Below are 19,310 nucleotides of genomic sequence, written 5' to 3' on the forward strand. Positions count from 1 at the left end.
CATTGTAGCCGGAACTAACAACATAATCATGGGTAGTGTTAATTTATGCGTTTAGGCCCCATGTCCCCATCTCTGTGACTGTAGCCTCGGATCCAGACATTTCAAAAATGAATGCACTGTGACTGTGTGTGACCCCAGTCACCCACCCCACCCACCCATGCATTGCTGAGTGAGCGATGGGATGGGTGAGGTCATAGCATGCGGCTAGATTTTCTGTGCCTCTGGCCAAGCAAGCATTATAGGCCTGCTATGCCTATTATTAATTTCATATAGCTACGGTATAACTTACGGTCATTTATGCAGCTTGATATGTTTTACCTTCTGTGGTGTTTAGCCTGAACTGGGGAAAATGGCACAGTAGACTTGTTATCCTATACAGATTAAACTACAGAAGGTAAAAAAAAAAAAGAAAAGAAAAAAAAACATTTACCAGGCAATGCTGCTGCAGCTAATCAATTTATAGTGGGTGTGTTAGATTTTTAGCTCTGCCAATGTGTAACTGGTTAACTGTAGACTTTTTCACAGCAGCCATATTGACATAAAAATAGTAGGGTCTCACATCCTGTGTGCAGGTTATTATGCTATTCTTATGTAGGCTCACTGTACAGGGTCTGCTACACTTGAACATAGCCTTAATAGTGTAATTGGTAACACTGCATTGGATGTAACATGCCCTACTATGTCAATATGGCTGCCATATATTGTCAATGCCTGAATGTCAAATTGTCTGTGTAGGGAAAAGTGAAAAATGGGCTACAGCGGCCTGTGTTCAGGGAGTGTTTACAGAGGACTTTGTAACTTATTGCGTCTTTGTTCAACATTTAGAGTAGCTATATTCCTACATTCTGTTTGTTGTACTGTCAATTAAAAAATAATAATTTGTAGTTTTTGCTTTTCACTTCTTCCTGTGCAGCGTGAGTGTATTTCTATGCATGTCGGCCAAGCCGGAGTCCAGATGGGCAATGCCTGCTGGGAGCTGTACTGCCTGGAGCATGGCATACAGCCTGATGGACGGATGCCCAGTGATAAGACTGTTGGTGGAGGAGACGACGCCTTCAACACCTTCTTCAACGAGACTGGAGGGGGACAGCATGTCCCCAGGGCCATCTTTGTTGACCTGGAACCCACTGTCATTGGTCGGTAGCCCTATAGAGCATCGCAGCGGAAGTGGTTTACTGGGGTCACTTTAAAAATCGCCCATTCATTTTCCCCATAGACTTTTACAAAGATATTTATAACATTTATGTTAAGCCTCGCACAAAGCTATCCAGGATGGCAGTGAATCATGAACATACAACCTTTGATCCTATGTGAAAACATATTTTAATATTACATTATTTGATATACTACATTTAATAAATACCCTTTGTTTAGCGATTTTCAAAACGTTCTTTTCATAGAAACAAAGGTCTCATGTTCACTGCCATCCTGGATGGCTTTGTTCGAGGCTTAACATAATTGTTATAAATATTTTTGTAAAAGTCTATGGCGAAAATGAATGGGCGATTTTTAAGTGACCCCAGTAAACCACTTCCGCTGCGATGCTCTATAGAAAGATGGTTCAACCTTATCTATCTATAAATGCGAGAAGTCTCTGCGTGTCTGTAATCCGCGTATCTCGAGAACCGTTCGTCCCACCGGCTTCAGATTCGGCACGCGCGTTCCCCGCCGCGGCACGGAGTGCAGTGCCGGGTCTCGACCCGACCCGACGCGCGGTTTTCCCGAACCGGCGCGAAACGTTCGGAATCTCCTTATGCGGGGTTGATTGTTGACATCAGGCTGTTCCGGAGGAAATCGGCGAAAGCTCTGACTCATTGTGACATCACTTCATAAAAGGCTCTGACATCACGTACGCCACATGAGTCAACAAAAAATCTCTGTGAGTGTGTATGTATGTATGTAATCCGCGTATCTCGAGAACCGTTCGTCCCACGGGCACGCGCGTTCTCCATATATGGGCATAAAATGAATGCCCCCATATATGGGCATAAAATGAATTGCAGACAGACAGATACAGATATCTCCATATATGGACATAAATGGACAGAGGCAAACAGATGGTCAAAGATCTCCATATATGGGCATAAAATGGACGCAGACAGACAGATACAGATATCTCCATATATGGGCATAAATGGACGCAGGCAAACAGGTATAATGAAGTTTGCATTAAAGGGGGAACCGGCACTGTGTCTGCAACACAGTTGGAGGCACAGACAGATACTCCATATATGGGCATAAAATGGACGCAGATAGACAGATATCTCCATATATGGGCATAAAATGGACCCAGAACTATAACTGCAGTGATCTCCATATATGGACATAAAATGGACGCCGACAGACAGACAGACAGATACAGATATCTCCATATATGGGCATAAATGGACACAGGCAGACAGATGGTCAAAACGGGTCCTATGAAAACAGGTATAATGGGGTTCGAATTAAAGGGCGGAGCATTCATTCCCTATTTACATTGTTCCGAGTTGGCCAGGTCGCCGACTAGACGCTTGTTCTAATTGGGGAGCAGCGCTACTATAAATTAACAATTTACCTCTTACAGGCAGCTACTTGACACCAAAATAACCAAAAGTAAAATTGTATAATTTTGTTTTTATTGTTGTTGGACACAAAATGAATAAGGAAAAATAGTTTTCTTCAGAAGAGATACAATGAAATGATTGTCGAGTGCATCTCTCCATTCCGACATGTCTCCTTTCCGACATGTCTCCATTCCAACTCTAACCCTATCTCTTACCCTAACCTTAACCTCTATGGAAGTGTTGCCACTCCGACAATAAGAAGTCACTGTCGGAGTGGCGACATGTCGGAATGGAGAGCACCCCCCCCATGATTGTCAACTTATTTTTGGGCACAAAATGAATAAGGAAAAATAGTTTTCTTCAGAAGTTTGAAGAAATACAATGAAATGATTGTCAACTGTTTCCTTAAAACCTTCTATTTACAGATGAGGTGCGTACAGGAACATACCGACAGCTGTTCCACCCTGAGCAGATGATCACAGGAAAGGAGGATGCTGCCAACAACTATGCCCGTGGACACTACACCATTGGCAAGGAGAGCATTGACCTGGTCCTGGACAGAACTCGCAAGTTGGTGAGAGCTCTGACTCCGTTGTTCTCGGTAACTGCTTGTAGCTAGCTTTAGTTTTGACAGACTAAAGACAAGTGTGTTTTTTGTTTTTTCAGGCTGACCAGTGCACTGGCCTCCAGGGGTTTCTCATCTTCCATAGCTTTGGTGGCGGCACTGGCTCTGGCTTCACTTCCTTGTTGATGGAGAGGCTCTCTGTCGATTATGGAAAGAAGTCCAAACTTGAGTTTGCCGTCTACCCAGCTCCCCAGGTGTCCACGGCTGTAGTGGAGCCCTACAACTCAATCTTAACCACCCACACCACTCTGGAGCACTCTGACTGTGCCTTCATGGTAGACAATGAGGCCATCTATGACATCTGCCGCAAGAATCTGGACATTGAGCGGCCAAGCTACACCAACCTCAACAGGCTCATTGGCCAGATTGTTTCTTCGATCACTGCTTCCCTTCGCTTCGACGGAGCCCTGAATGTTGACCTGACAGAGTTCCAGACCAACTTGGTGCCGTACCCTCGTATCCACTTCCCCCTGGCCACCTACGCACCAGTTATTTCCGCAGAGAAGGCATATCATGAGCAGCTGTCAGTTGCAGACATCACCAATGCCTGCTTCGAGCCGGCCAGCCAGTTGGTGAAGTGTGATCCTCGTCATGGTAAATACATGGCCTGCTGTCTGCTGTACCGTGGAGACGTGGTGCCCAAAGATGTCAACTCTGCCATCGCAACAATCAAGACCAAACGCAGCATCCAGTTTGTGGACTGGTGTCCCACTGGCTTCAAGGTGGGCATCAACTACCAGCCTCCCACAGTGGTTCCTGGTGGTGACCTGGCCAAGGTCCAGAGGGCTGTATGCATGCTGAGCAACACAACAGCCATCGCTGAGGCCTGGGCTCGTCTCGACCACAAGTTTGACCTGATGTATGCCAAGAGGGCCTTTGTCCACTGGTATGTTGGTGAGGGCATGGAGGAGGGAGAGTTCTCTGAGGCCAGAGAGGACATGGCTGCCCTGGAGAAGGATTACGAAGAGGTGGGCACTGACAGTGTTGGAGAGGGGGAGGAGGAAGGAGAAGAGTACTAGAAGACCGCTCTTTGAGATAACATTCTGTTAATTTTTCTTTACCATGATGCTTATCACTTAAGTCAAGCTTGTGCTAAATCTGACAGTTGTTTAGAAGGGTATTGTCAAGGCCAAGTTGTATTGAACTTCAAATGAAACCATTTGGCTTCAGTCTGAATTTTTAAATCCTGAAATCTGTCTGTACAGTCTTGAATGAAATGGTGACATCAATAAACATTTGCATTCAAGCTGTAACTGATATGTGCAGTTAAGATGTAATGTAACTGTATGTAAAAGAATCCCAGCAAGTGGCATTAAAGCTTCACTCTTACAATATACGTCCATGAATCCATTGTTTTCCCATAGGTCTACCTAATCTGGAACTTTTTACCGTAAGCCTAATGAAATGATTGAAGAGAAGTGCCTTTGCCTTTGCCTTAGGCTTCTGAATAACACTAAGCTTTGTTCCTACCCTATGTGAGGAAGTATTAGTTTACAGTACCCAAATGTGAGGACGTTTTAGTTTACAGTACCCAAATGGTGTGTATTTTTAGTATGAATAATAGGAAAATGGTTCTGTAGTACAGAAAGGCTTGGTGTGCCCACCACTTTTGTGGATATACCACCTGTCTACTTTATTTTAATTTGTGCATTTAAAAACGTACAGTACATAAGGGTTGCTCAGCAGATCAATATACAGTTGGCTATTGCAGTTACAGTGGGGTGAGATGTTGAAATTCTAGAGCTACTTACAGTAACACTACCTAAAAGCTAAATTATTTAAACTTACATTGAAGGCCAATCAATGCAAGCTACTTAAAAAAAAGCTTCAAAATTCACATGATTTCGAGTCAGGATTATGGTCTGTGAATTTACACACTTATTCTGAAAATGGATTTGCAATGTTTTATCTATCTCCTTTGAATGTTTGCAAACCTAAATTTGGATTCATTATGTCTGAAAGAATGACATGAATATAAATGAAATAAAGTTGTGTATTGCTGTGCCCTTTTTGCCACTACTTTTATATCATAATTCAACATTAAAAGCTATTATCTGTTGAAAAGTAAAATACCAAGACTATTCAACTCAGTGGTGCAGGTGTACCACCACCAGGTGGCCTGGAATACAGACTACAGTTGACCAGTATATCAGATTGCAGGGCAGCCAGTCGCACATGTGCTGGTGTTCTCCCCAAGGAGCTGCTGTTACCATTTCTGTTCACCCTCTAGTAGTCCTTTTCTTATACCAGAGCAGTAGCTGAGCACCAGTGTCATTGTCAAATGAGCCCACTTTGAGCCCACACAAATGAGAACCCTGACTCCATTCATTGTCAGCTGCATCACAACAAAGTACAGAGCCCTGATGGAGAACTTCATTTGATTGTGTGACAACAACAACAATCACCTCCAGCTCACATCTTCAGAAAGAAGGAGCTGGTGGTGGGCTACGGAGCAAGAACAGGCTGCAACTACCCTGTTAGTGGACACCAATCAATCAATATCCAATTATCCATAGACTGTTGAATGTTGATAGATTGTAGGCTACTGTGTGTATTCATCCAGATAGCCTATACTGTTGACGGTCTGTAGTGTTGACAGACTGTGCATTAATTCTCAAATTCAGTGTTGATACACATATCTGTATTAGGCCTACTTGTGTTTTTCACTGCTGTTGCTACAATGACACAAGGCCAGGCTGAATTTCCCCTGGGGATATGGGGTCATGCCATGGGGTTCAAATCAATAAAGCTTAATCTTAAGATCTACAAAAGGTTGTCAAAATCGAAATAAAGTTATTAGCATCTAGGAGGACAGGCACATGTTCAGCAACTAATGGATAAGGATACATAAAAACAGAAATACATAAAATGAAGTACATTTTCATCATCCTAAAATGCAAAGCATGGACGTCCCCTTGGATGTCCTACTAACCGGCATAGACTGTACTAGCTAGCACACTCTTATAGCACACTGCTGCCATCTACTGTTTTGCAGTGTAAAAATTAACTCGTCACGTCATCATGCAGAGTAAAGTTAAGCCGAATCTATACAGCATCGTACTTATGTGTCGCCACTGTCGCGTGCGCAGATCTACAAGCTCAGGGTGCGTCGTGGATGGGACACCTTGTGAGCTTGTAGGTCTGCTATTATGTGAGACGCGCGACACCGCCGTGCAACGAAGTATGAATCTGGCTTTAGATCTACGTGTCAACCAATGGCTGATGAGTACATGTGACCCTCCCCGACCAATCAGCGTTCCAGGGTGAAGAGAGGCTTTCGAACTCGGGCTGGAGGAAGTCATTCCACTGAAGTGACTCAACATAATCGGGTGCTTTTCAGTTAAATCAAAGAACAGACAAAATGGTGAGTAAAATCACAATTTTTATTTCTCTGTCTATTTATGCGTCGAAATGTGTCGTTTTGGCATGATCTTTTCTAAATCAAAATGTTTTTAATGTTGCCAGTTTGTCACACATTGACCGCGACTGCCGAGGTTTTTTTCCCCCCCCATCTTTTTTTTTCTTCTCCTCCCAACGTTACACAAAGTGCCGATTTTAACAGTTTAGGAAGATATTACGTTTCTTGCGTTTTGTTAGGCCTGTATGTTAAATACAATGTTATTATGGAAGATGAAGTAATGTTAAAAAGGCTACTTTGGTATTTTTGGACGAAAATGTATCTTCGGAATGTTGTACATTTTATTCCCGCCTTCTGGGCTGCTATGATGTGCCATCAGTTTAATTTATCATACTCCATTGTTCGACGGTACGCCGCCGTACAATGGACTATAAACTGGGAGTATAATCGATTCTTGACCGGCCTAGTAGAGACCCAACCCAAGAACAAAAGATCCTTGATATTTTAGACAAAAGAGCCGGAATAATTCCCCGCCTAGTACGAAATGGCACAGTTCCGGTTCATTTGGGCGCGGTCACCACCCCACGTGACCGTCATACTTACGGGATCAATATGGTCGTTGTTACCGGATCTCGCGAGAATATGTTGCTGACTCACGACCTACTTTAAACAAGCGGTGACATTTATCTCATTTGCGGTGGTCCCTAGGGGCATATAAGCGAAATCACATTTGTCTCTGCGACACCCCGCAGTATGTGATTACATTTTGGGGTTGATTAGGCCTTCGTGATTTGGGGCATTTTGGGTCAAATAGGCTTCCTCCGCAAAGCCATTATTGCCAGTCAGTATGCAAGACGAACATGCTGTACAATACACTTCATGTGATGACTGCCACATTAGCTCATGTACTGCTGGCCTGGGATGTACATGATGATGAGCAAATGCGCCAGAGTCGAGCAGGAGTCATTAATCCAAGGATAGAACAGGACATAATGAGGGCGTGGTTATGTAGCTGGATGGCAACCACCACAAAGGACTGACCAAATCGCCCAGTCATGTGCCGAATGAGACTATAATGACTGAGGCTGAATATAATGACATCTGCTACTGTAATGAAAAGGGACAAAATGTCCTAGCAGCCTGGTTCTGGAAGTGTGTGTAGTCTGACCTAGACTGTAAAAAAAGAATTATTTTAAGGATGCTTCTCTTCTATAACAGGATTGTATTTGCTAATTTTCCTAGTACATTCTGACACTCAAAAGTCTAATTTTTGTTTTCTCGTGTATTTATTAATATGTATTTATTTATCTTCCTATGCAGCGTGAGTGTATTTCTATGCATGTCGGCCAAGCCGGAGTCCAGATGGGCAATGCCTGCTGGGAGCTCTACTGCCTGGAGCATGGCATACAGCCTGACGGCCAGATGCCCAGCGATAAGACTGTTGGTGGAGGAGACGACTCCTTCAACACCTTCTTCAGTGAGACTGGAGGGGGAAAGCATGTCCCCAGAGCCATCTTTGTCGACCTGGAACCCACTGTCATTGGTCAGTAGCCCTAATGAAAATGAACCATTTATCAAATTAATAAGTGATCGTTAATTTCTTGGCAGCCACTACTTGACCCCACAATTCCCGATGTGAACATTTTTCATTACTACTATTAAGATGTATTTTATAATTAGTAATATTATTATTATTACTAAATTAAATGTCATAAGGAATAGCAACAACTTAAATCTGTTTCCTTAAAATGTTTTTATTTATTGTTGGTTACACAAATTAGACACACCAAAGAAAACCAAAGGAATAATGATTGGCAACTGATCCTTGAAATCTTCATTCACAGATGAGGTGCGTACAGGGACATACCGCCAGCTGTTCCACCCTGAGCAGATGATCACAGGAAAGGAAGATGCCGCCAACAATTATGCCCGCGGACATTACACCATCGGCAAGGAGATCATTGATCTGGTCCTGGACAGAACCCGCAAGCTGGTGAGTGCCCTGATGACGTGGTTGATCTTAGTTAACTGTGTACCTTGTGTAGCTTAGTAACTTAAGCTTTAACTGACAAAAGACAATTGTATGTTTTTCTTTCAGGCTGACCAGTGCACTGGCCTCCAGGGATTTCTCATCTTCCATAGCTTTGGTGGAGGCACTGGCTCTGGCTTCACTTCCCTGTTGATGGAGAGGCTCTCTGTCGATTATGGAAAGAAGTCCAAACTTGAGTTTGCCGTCTACCCAGCTCCCCAGGTGTCCACGGCTGTAGTGGAGCCCTACAACTCCATCTTAACCACCCACACCACTCTGGAGCACTCCGACTGTGCCTTCATGGTAGACAATGAGGCCATTTATGACATCTGCCGCAGGAATCTGGACATTGAGAGGCCAAGCTACACCAACCTCAACAGGCTCATTGGCCAGATTGTGTCTTCGATCACTGCCTCCCTGCGCTTTGACGGAGCCCTGAACGTAGACCTGACAGAGTTCCAGACCAATTTGGTGCCGTACCCTCGTATCCACTTCCCCCTGGCCACCTACGCCCCAGTCATTTCCGCAGAGAAGGCTTATCATGAGCAGATATCGGTCGCTGACATCACCAACGCCTGCTTCGAGCCAGCCAATCAGTTGGTGAAGTGTGATCCTCGTCATGGTAAATACATGGCCTGCTGTCTGCTGTACCGTGGAGATGTGGTGCCCAAAGATGTCAACTCTGCCATCGCAACAATCAAGACAAAACGCAGCATCCAGTTTGTGGACTGGTGTCCCACTGGCTTCAAGGTGGGCATCAACTACCAGCCTCCCACAGTGGTTCCTGGTGGTGACCTGGCCAAGGTCCAGAGAGCTGTGTGCATGCTGAGCAACACAACAGCCATCGCTGAGGCCTGGGCCCGTCTCGACCACAAGTTTGACCTGATGTATGCCAAGAGGGCCTTTGTCCACTGGTATGTTGGTGAGGGCATGGAGGAGGGAGAGTTCTCTGAGGCCAGAGAGGACATGGCTGCCCTGGAGAAGGATTACGAAGAGGTGGGCACTGACAGTGTTGGAGAGGAGGATGAAGGAGAAGAGTATTAAAAGGCCACTTGCACTTGATACACTTATTGTTTGCTGTTCTACTTTTGCATTAACATTATTACTTCTGCTTTGTTTTACATGTTCAGTGTATATTTATAATTCAGAACAGTAGGAAAATGGTTGTTTAGTCAGTGGCACTGAGAGGCTTTGGCCAAAATGTTACTTTACTTGGTCTGTTAAGATATGAGAGCCTGTGTTAGTCAGAAATGCCACAGCAACTGAAATGTTCACATTCCAAAATATTCCAAATTTGAGTTTTCAAATGATTTATACTTATTATTTTATGAAGTTGTATTCATCCAGGGAGGTTTGACAATACATGCAAGCTCTTTGTTAGAAACATGGTGCACACCTAGGAGTTGCTCAGTTACATTATGGCTACATAATGTACATACTTGGCTGTTGGACGGTGCCAGTGAAGTGAAATTAATTGCAATGCCAATTAATTCAAGCTACTTAAAGGTCTACAATGAATTCATACAAAGTTTTGAAATTGAAAAATAAAACTGTACTAAACTAACAGTTGGAAACAATAAAGTTGTATCAAGCAATGTGTCGTACTGTGCACTATTTTGCCACAAAGGATCGAATGTTAAATTCAAAAATGTGTTGAATGTCTGGAAAATGATCATTATATACTGTATATTACACATGCACAGCATAATATCTCAAATTATGTGTACCGTCTTAGTGAATATGAAAATTAATATACTCTATCAACAGATCTTCAAGTGAGTTATCTTGATGAATTTATGCCCAATTTAGTATTATCCTTAAGAGGCCTCTCAAAGTAGTGAATATGAAAATTAATATACTCTATCAACAGATATCAACAGATCTTCAAGTGAGTTATCTTGATGAATTTATGCCCAATTTAGTATTATCCTTAAGAGGCCTCTCAAAGTTGTACAGCATTTGTTTTTTCTCAAAAACATGCTGAAAGAGCAACAATATTCCAGGCTAGCAATGTCAATGTGTACTGGAAGTATACCTTTATTAGTCAAAACATATTAGTTGGTGTTCAAGTAGGCCTTAAGTTCTCCAACCCTGGTTGTGGAGCCTGGTGGCTAATGTCACATGTGGTGTGCTGAGGATACTCTAGTCTAGCTTATCCTAGAGGGAATGGGATGGGTTCTCCTAAATAGTGTCCAGCTTCGCCCTCATCCACTCCGCAACGACCTCCAGATTATTCCGTTCAACTCCATCTACAAAGCTAGCCTTCCTCACAATGACATCCAGCTTGTTTAGTTTGTTGGCATCCCTTCTGTTGGTGTTATTGTTACCCCCAACATACCATGGCAAAGAGGGCACTTGACTAACAGACTGGTGGAACATCTGCAGCAGCGGAATTCACAAGTTGAATACCTATGTGCCTCAGGAAGAACAGCTTGTTCTGTACCCTCTTGTAGATTCCCTCAGTGTTTTCAGTTCAGTTTTACATGTTAAATGGTACTACTTCCTTACATAGGAAAAGGTACAGTTTCGTTACAGCACAGTTCCTTTTATAACTCTATATTGGTACAAGGTCAACTAAAAAATCATTTGGGGTACCTTTTACAACTAAGTGGGAATGGCCCTACTCTATGGAGCTCTGCTCACGTTGTGAGTGTGTGTAGGTCTAGGTCGGCTATTTTCGACGCGCGACACCGTCGTACGACTAAGTACGAATCAGGCTTTATCTAGTGCACACTGGCGCACACTGCTGCCACCCAGAGTCTTCTAGAAGGCTCTGCTGCCACCTATTGTTTTTGCAGAGTAAATAACTGCCAGCATCATGGAACTACGCAGTTAGAATTCCGTATCAACCAATGGCTGATGAGTACACGTGATCTCTCCAGCCAATCAGTGCTCCAGTGTGAAGAGACTTTTGAAATCAAACTGTAACGTCTGCTCTCAGGACTGGAGAAGTCATACCGCTGAAGTGACTCAACATAACCGGGTGCTTTTCAGCAATACAGAACAGACAAAATGGTGAGTAAAATAGAAGCATTTCTTTCTCTCTATCTCTCTCTTTAAAGAAATGTATCGTTTTGGATTGGGATGATCTATTCTATAATTTCTAAACCAAAATGCTTTATTTTTTTCTTCTTTTTTTTGGGTCACAAACGGACTGACACCTGACACGAGTTCCCCCCTTTACGTTTGAATAGTTTAGAAGTCTGTCTAGAGGAGTCTAGTTTACTCTGCTATATTAAATATGATTGATATATACGATGTTATAGAAGACTCAAAAGTCGTAATTAGTTGTCTTTGTAGAGGTATTAAATGTACTGGAGATGTAATGAATGTGGTAATGGACAAAGTCTTATTGCTTATTGGTAAATGTATCCCCCCAACACACACGCACTGACGCACACAAAGTTATGACTGGTGCCATGGCAAATACTATGCCTAAACCTAACCCGAACCTCAGTAAAACTATGCCTAAAACCTAACCCTAAATAAATTTAGGACTAATGATATGTAGGACTAATGAGATTTCGGACTTATGGGCAGTCCCCTATTGCTTAATTGCTAAATGTATCCCCCCAACACACACACGCACACAAAGTTATGTTTCCCGCCTTTTGAGCTGTCATAAGCGTATCATACTCAAGCTATAACGTTTTTCGTCGACACCCTCTATCGATAAGACAAATAAGTTGAAATAAGACAAAATGGGACAGGCTAGCAGTTAAGCAGGCTGATTCAGGAAGAAGTGTATGTCCACCTGACCTAGATTGTGTAGTCTGATATAACAGTATCGTATGTACTGAACTTCCCATAACTATTTCCCTACATTATGTCAGTTATGCAGCGCAGCTTCAGTCTCGACTTCAGTCAAAATAAAGAATACCATTTTTCTACTCACCGAAACAAAGACTGTTTAAATGAGTAATTCAATATTCAATCGAAAGGGCATTTTTGTTAATAGTTACTCTACTGCGCCCCCTACAGATCTCGTGCCAATAGAAAAGAAAATCTATTCTTCATATCGGTAGGGGGCGCAGTGGAGTTTTTGATTGATTGATTGATTGAATACTTTATAAGCAGCTCGCATAGGAAAAGCACAAGGCAGTACAGTTCAGTACAGGTAGGGTGACCAGATGTCCCCCTTTGCGTGGGACAGTCCCACATTTCCATGACTTTTCAGGCGTCCCACAAATTGAGACCCTGTCCCACATTGAGATTGGCAGGCTCCAGTAATAAGAAATGTGTAGGTGTTGATAGGTGAGCAAGTTAGACACGTACAGCATTGCTCTAGCAACACGTGAATAAATTATAGGGTATCCTCCTAATAATTGTCTTTCCATTGTAAATCTCTCTCATTGTCTCTTTCCCTGCAACTGCAAGATGTTTTTAAGCCTTTTAAAATAACATGAGAAATATCACCTAGGCTACAGCGGGTTACTAACAAAACAATAGGCAGTTTCAAATGACCTCAAAGCATTTAACAACAACTTAAGTTGCCCAAGTTGCTATTAACCACCCCGCCTGCCCGTCCCACAAAAACAATACTTCTGTCCCTCGAATAACCAGTTTGGATCTGGTCACCCTAAGTACAGGTCTACTACTAGATTTAAACATAAGATAGCACTATGGCTTTTTTACTTTCAGGTCCTTTTATATTATGCAAAAGTAAAACACTTTTCCGTCCGGTGGTATATTTTTCTTCTGTTGTGTATTCGTAAAGTGTATTCTTTAATATTTATAGAGAGGCTGCACTACCGGGCGTATACTAAAAAGATATGTGCTCTACTGAGTGCCCCTTTCTAGTCTTAATTTGTGCTTCATTACATGTCTTCCTATGCAGCGTGAGTGTATTTCTATGCATGTGGGCCAAGCCGGAGTCCAGATGGGCAATGCCTGCTGGGAGCTGTACTGCCTGGAGCATGGCATACAGCCTGACGGCCAGATGCCCAGTGATAAGACTAGGGGTGGTGGAGACGACTCCTTCAACACCTTCTTCAGCGAGACTGGAGGAGGAAAGCATGTCCCCAGAGCCATCTTTGTTGACCTGGAACCCACTGTCATTGGTCAGTAGCCCTAATGATGTGGACCATCATATTATAAATCTCTTGCATTTACTTGATCCTAAAATTCCCAGATGTGAACATAAAATAGTAAAAATACAAATATAAATACTTCTAGTAAGTTGTATTATTATTGTTGGAGGCTAAATATTATAATGAATAGCAAGCAACTTTAAACTGTTTCCTTAAAATCTATTTACAGATGAGGTGCGTAAAGGGACATACCGCCAGCTGTTCCATCCTGAGCAGATGATCACAGGAAAGGAGGATGCTGCCAACAACTATGCCCGTGGACACTACACCGTCGGCAAGGAGGTCATTGACCTGGTTCTGGACAGAACTCGAAAGCTGGTGAGAGCACTGATGTTTTTAATACAGAACTGCTCAGCTTGTATAGCTAAATTAAGCTTCAACTGACTAAAGACAATTATATATTTTTTTTTCTTTCAGGCTGACCAGTGCACTGGCCTCCAGGGGTTTCTCATCTTCCATAGCTTTGGTGGCGGCACTGGCTCTGGCTTCACTTCCCTGTTGATGGAGCGGCTCTCTGTCGATTATGGGAAGAAGTCCAAACTTGAGTTTGCTGTCTACCCAGCTCCCCAGGTGTCCACGGCTGTAGTGGAGCCCTACAACGCAATCTTAACCACCCACACCACTCTGGAGCACTCTGACTGTGCCTTCATGGTAGACAATGAGGCTATCTATGACATCTGCCGCAGGAACCTGGACATTGAGAGGCCAAGCTACACCAACCTCAACAGGCTCATTGGCCAGATTGTGTCTTCGATCACTGCCTCCCTGCGCTTTGACGGAGCCCTGAACGTAGACCTGACAGAGTTCCAGACCAACTTGGTGCCGTACCCTCGTATCCACTTCCCCCTGGCCACCTACGCACCAGTCATTTCCGCAGAGAAGGCTTATCATGAGCAGCTGTCAGTTGCAGACATCACCAACGCCTGCTTCGAGCCGGCCAATCAGTTGGTGAAGTGTGATCCTCGTCATGGTAAATACATGGCCTGCTGTCTGCTGTACCGTGGAGATGTGGTGCCCAAAGATGTCAACTCTGCCATTGCAACAATCAAGACCAAACGCAGCATCCAGTTTGTGGACTGGTGTCCCACTGGCTTCAAGGTGGGCATCAACTACCAGCCTCCCACAGTGGTTCCTGGTGGTGATCTGGCCAAGGTCCAGAGGGCTGTGTGCATGCTGAGCAACACAACAGCCATCGCTGAGGCCTGGGCTCGTCTCGACCACAAGTTTGACCTGATGTATGCCAAGAGGGCCTTCGTCCACTGGTATGTTGGTGAGGGCATGGAGGAGGGAGAGTTCTCTGAGGCCAGAGAGGACATGGCTGCCCTGGAGAAGGATTACGAAGAAGTGGGCACTGATAGTGTTGGAGATGAGGATGAAGGAGAAGAGTACTAGAATGCTATATTTGTGTGCTGAGATCCTCTTCTGTTCCTTTTTCTAAATTGTTTCTTGTATGTTCTGTTATATATGTTTTTCATCTGAAAGTTGTTGAGAAAGGTTTATGTGTTTTCTTTCTCTTCTCTGCACATTCCTATCCTCTTATTGATTGAAAATAAACAGGGTGAAATGAAAAATGTTTGCATAATTTTTACTTAAAAATTAAATCCATTGTTTTCCCTCTAATCTGAAACTGTTTGGACTAGGCAGGGTTTACTTTCATATTTATTCAGATTTATGTTTATGCAAAAATATATAAAAAAAAAGAAATGTACTGTAGAGATTATAAGTGCTTTTACCTTCCCTCAGGATCCTGATTAATGAAAAGCTTTGTTCCTACAGTTAATCCCTTATACAAGCACTGTTGCAGTAGCCAATGGCTCTAGATTCAGTCTATTCATTGAGAGGGTGAAGACTGAAAAAGACCACTGGCCACTTCTGAATAAGTGCAAATATTCAGATCAAAGCTTAAACATTCTAGAATTATGGTCTTATAATATAATGATGTGCATTTACTTAGGTATGAAGACCATAGCCCAGCCAGAACCAACCATTCCACCTAGTTTTGTGCAAATCCGTTACTAATTGCTTAAGATGTCTTGGACAGATGCTGGGCGAAAACATTACCTGTTATAGATTGCGCCCACACATACTCTATTATAATCCTTGCTGTTTCCTTTCTCAACCACTAGATGGAAGCAATGGTGTGAAATTGTTTTACCATTCAGTGTTGAAAGGTATAGTAGCAATTAAGGTACTCATACTTTTTTTTAAACAATATGTTTATTCTTTTTTTTTTCCTTTTTTTACAGAAACAACATAATACAAAACAACATAATACAAGACACTAATAGATCACATAGAGACAAAACAAGCAAAAAAAGAAAATACAACAACATACAAAAAGAACAACCAAAAAACCTGACACTAACACGACACATAAGAGTATTAAATAATTCAAAGAGCACATATACTATTTACACCCAGAGTCCCACGCCACAAGGCTGGACAAACGACCGCAGAGGGAATGCAGCTACCCCACACCTGGTTCCTCCATTAAATACGAGAGATCATTGCCCTTGACATACTGGATAAAATTCCCCCATATTTTCTCAAATAGCTCTTGTTTGTTCTTGAGAGTGTATGTGATCCTTTCTAATGGAAGGCACAAAGACAATTCCTTAAACCACTGAGTGATGCTAGGTTTCCCTGTCTTTTTCCATGTAAGGGCGATAACCCTTTTGGCTTGCAGGAACCCAAGATCCAGAAATTTTTATCTCGTTGTTTTTTATCCTATGGCCAATCGGGTAAAGGCCTAGTAAGAAGAGTTTTGGATCTAGCTCAATGTTAATAAGTAGTATCCGTTGTAGCTCCTTTCTAACCTCCTCCCAAAACTCCTTTATTCTTGGACATGCCCACAAACAATGGAACAGAGTGCTACTCATACTTAAAACAGGTACAAAGATCAATTCTGGAGACTTTGGAGCTAAGCGTATATGGGCTAAATAAATCATTATGACACATAAACAGCCTTGTAAATAACCTTACACTGCTGTGCTGCCTCTGGGCGACTGATTTCCCCCCTTGGGATAATAAAGGTATCTATCTATCTATCCATCCTTATTAAAGAATCTTACCAAATGAGCCTTCAATTGCAGATGATTGATATGTATTTGCATCATGGCATTGTATTTGCATAATTTCATTGGTTTCAATTAAATATTTCTGACAATAAGTATGACTTTATCATAGGTTTCAATATTAATCATATAGCCAATTAAACTATTGTGTGTAGATTAATTGTTATTCATTTGGCTTCACAAAGCAACAGACTGAATGATGCACAATCCACATACAGTGGTGGTTATCAAAGTGGGGTTAGGGCCAGGGGTCCTTGAGGGGCCTCTGGCTGGTCCCAGTCATATTAGTTATTATAGCATTCAGATGAGGGGGGGGGGGGTTGGTCTGCATGCAAACCAATAGTACAGGAAATCTAGGCAAAAATGGGGGTCAACCTCCCACTAATTGCAACAAAACCAAACTAGTGATTTTGTATCTTCAATATGTCCTGAATAACATACAAAAAGTCCTAAGGAATCCTATGAAGGGAAGGTTTTTGAAAATGGCCTGTAAGTATGACCCCATCAAAGACGTTTTTTTGGCCCTTTCTGCTAGATTATACTTTTGTTCCTTGCATCAAAACAAGGATAAAGAATTGCAACAAAACCAAACTCTGCAGATTTTGTATCCTTAATATGTCCTGAATAACATAAAACAATTCCTAAGGAATCCTACGAAGGGAAAGTTTTGAAAATGGCCTGTAAGTATGACCCCACCAAAGATGTTTTTCTTTCTTTTTTTTGCCCTTTCTGCTAGATTATACGTTTACTATTTGTTCCTTGTATCAAAACAAGGATACAGAATGCAGTAGAGAGAGAGACACTGGAGCAGACGGTTCTAACCTTTTATTCAGGTGCCAGTATAACAGGATTGACTTATGGATACAGAATATCAGTGACAAGACTGCATTATGATCACATAATCACACAACTGATCAAGTAATCAAACAACTAAATTACATTATGTGGAAACTATGACACTACAAAATGTCATCTTCATCATCGTCACAGTGCATCTGCATTGATTTAGTGCAGCTGAATCCTCTGCAGTGTGCACATGCTGGATTGCACTCGATATTGTTCTTTTTGTATGTGCATCAGTTGCTCTTGATGACCCACAGAAGCCTTTCTGGAGCAGGGGGTAGGGTAGCCTCGCGTAGCCAGGCTTACTCAGGGGTAGGGTTGTCTGAATTGGCACAAACCCCTCATCACATTTCTGCCATCCCCATTGCGTTAGATTAGGTCCATTTGTAGATCCCTTCCATTCTTGCACTTGCAAGTACACATGTAAGCTGTGATACTTTGCTGCTACTGACGTTGATGCCGCCTTCTCACAGAACCGATGATATCGGAGGGTGTCCAGGGTGTCTGTTGATTTTTCCATTGTAGGGAATCACCATTGCTTTCTCTCCAGCTTCTGCCACATCATCTGTAGAAGCTGAATGTGCATAGAACACCTCGGCTTGCTCTCAATATGTCACTTTCTTTGAATTTCTTGAGGGAAGCTCCCTTTCCAATCCCATGAAGGCGAGATGTAGTGTTGCATCCAGGATTGCATGTAGAACAAGATGTGTTTACATATGTCTGGGCCAAGTAGTTGTTTTGTAGCCTTGATGTTCCAAATGAGTCTTCTTTGTGCTTTTCCTCGATTCCAAAAAAAAGAACAGGTCATGGGAGTCTAGGCTAGCATGGTAGCAGAGAAGGACTAAGAGGTCCGTGTCATCCCATATTAGTACAGTGCTGTTGGAGGTAGCACACTGCACAGACTTCTGCACAACCCTAACCCTGACAATCATGTCAGCTGTAAATGTCACAGTGGTGCCAAGCTTCCACTTTGACTGTCTTTGGTGTGACATGTCCTTTGTGTTACTACTTTCATTTCCATCAAACACCACTACAGCTTTGCCAAATTTCTTCCGTGCATGCTCTGTGTACTGGCGGCATTATTCACACCATGGAGACTTGAGTTCAATAATATATATTTTTTTTTGCAATTGTCGCATTCCTAAGACAAAATGTATTATAGTAAATTGCATGGCCCTGGATGGGGACCCAAATGCAAGGCCCTGGATGGAGATCCAAATGCATTTGGGTCAGTAGGGTCAAGGGTCAAGTATGTTTTACCCCCATTGATTCTGACTCTGCGCTTGCATTTGGGTCCCCACCCATCCAGGGCCTTGCATGTGGGTCCCCATCCATAATCAATGCGGGTAAATAACCTATAAACCACATTTTTGTCTTAGGAATGCGATATACTTGATTTCCCTGGGTCCCCAGTAACACACCTGCCAAATGTTGACTTCATACTATGTTCGGATTTCATGATATATTATTGTATATGTAATAATAGTGTAATAATGCAACCATTTTGAATTTCTGGATTTTCTCTTCATGCAATTCCTTAAGACTTTTCTCCACTCATTCAGGACATATTTAGGACACAAAATCAGTTGAGTTGTTTTTTGTTGCAATTAGTGGGAGGTCAAGTGATATTTTTACTGGACTTGATGCAAATATTCAATTCAAATTTATTGGCATGAGAAAACATAAGTTTACATTGCCAAAGCAAGTTTGATGCAAGTTGACTTGATGCAAATACATATCAATCA

The 19,310-nt window shown here is 42.5% G+C and overlaps 3 protein-coding genes across 4 annotated transcripts; all 3 read left to right on the forward strand.

The window, feature by feature from the left end:
• Nucleotides 1-955: 955 nt before the first annotated feature.
• LOC308294026 (tubulin alpha chain-like) lies at nucleotides 956-4,190 on the forward strand (the record flags this gene model as incomplete). Its single annotated transcript, XM_080736726.1, has 3 exons — nucleotides 956-1,136; nucleotides 2,972-3,120; nucleotides 3,213-4,190. The coding sequence occupies 3 exons, from the start codon at nucleotides 956-958 to the stop codon at nucleotides 4,188-4,190; spliced, it is 1,308 nt and encodes a 435-aa protein (XP_080592852.1).
• Nucleotides 4,191-6,454: 2,264 nt separating this feature from the next.
• Nucleotides 6,455-10,153, forward strand: LOC308295059 (tubulin alpha chain-like; the record flags this gene model as incomplete). Of its 2 annotated transcripts, XM_080738008.1 has the most annotated exons (4): nucleotides 6,455-6,535; nucleotides 7,850-8,072; nucleotides 8,374-8,522; nucleotides 8,628-10,153. In XM_080738008.1, the coding sequence occupies 4 exons, from the start codon at nucleotides 6,533-6,535 to the stop codon at nucleotides 9,600-9,602; spliced, it is 1,350 nt and encodes a 449-aa protein (XP_080594134.1). In that variant the 3' UTR covers nucleotides 9,603-10,153. The 2 variants fall into 2 exon arrangements, with proteins under 2 accessions (XP_080594134.1, XP_080594133.1); XM_080738007.1 differs by lacking the exon at nucleotides 6,455-6,535 and having other exon boundaries at nucleotides 7,844-8,072.
• A 3,236-nt stretch (nucleotides 10,154-13,389) lies between these two features.
• Nucleotides 13,390-15,219, forward strand: LOC308308923 (tubulin alpha chain-like; the record flags this gene model as incomplete). The annotated part of the gene is made up of 3 exons (XM_080754378.1): nucleotides 13,390-13,618; nucleotides 13,818-13,966; nucleotides 14,066-15,219. 3 exons carry the CDS (start codon nucleotides 13,390-13,392, stop codon nucleotides 15,038-15,040), a joined length of 1,353 nt encoding a protein of 450 aa, XP_080610504.1. The 3' UTR covers nucleotides 15,041-15,219.
• Between the last annotated feature and the right edge of the window lie 4,091 nt (nucleotides 15,220-19,310).

The sequence above is a fragment of the Nannobrachium achirus genome, assembly GCF_963921795.1.
Source record: "Nannobrachium achirus genome assembly, chromosome: 2".
In the NCBI taxonomy this organism is placed as follows: Eukaryota; Metazoa; Chordata; class Actinopteri; order Myctophiformes; family Myctophidae; genus Nannobrachium; species Nannobrachium achirus.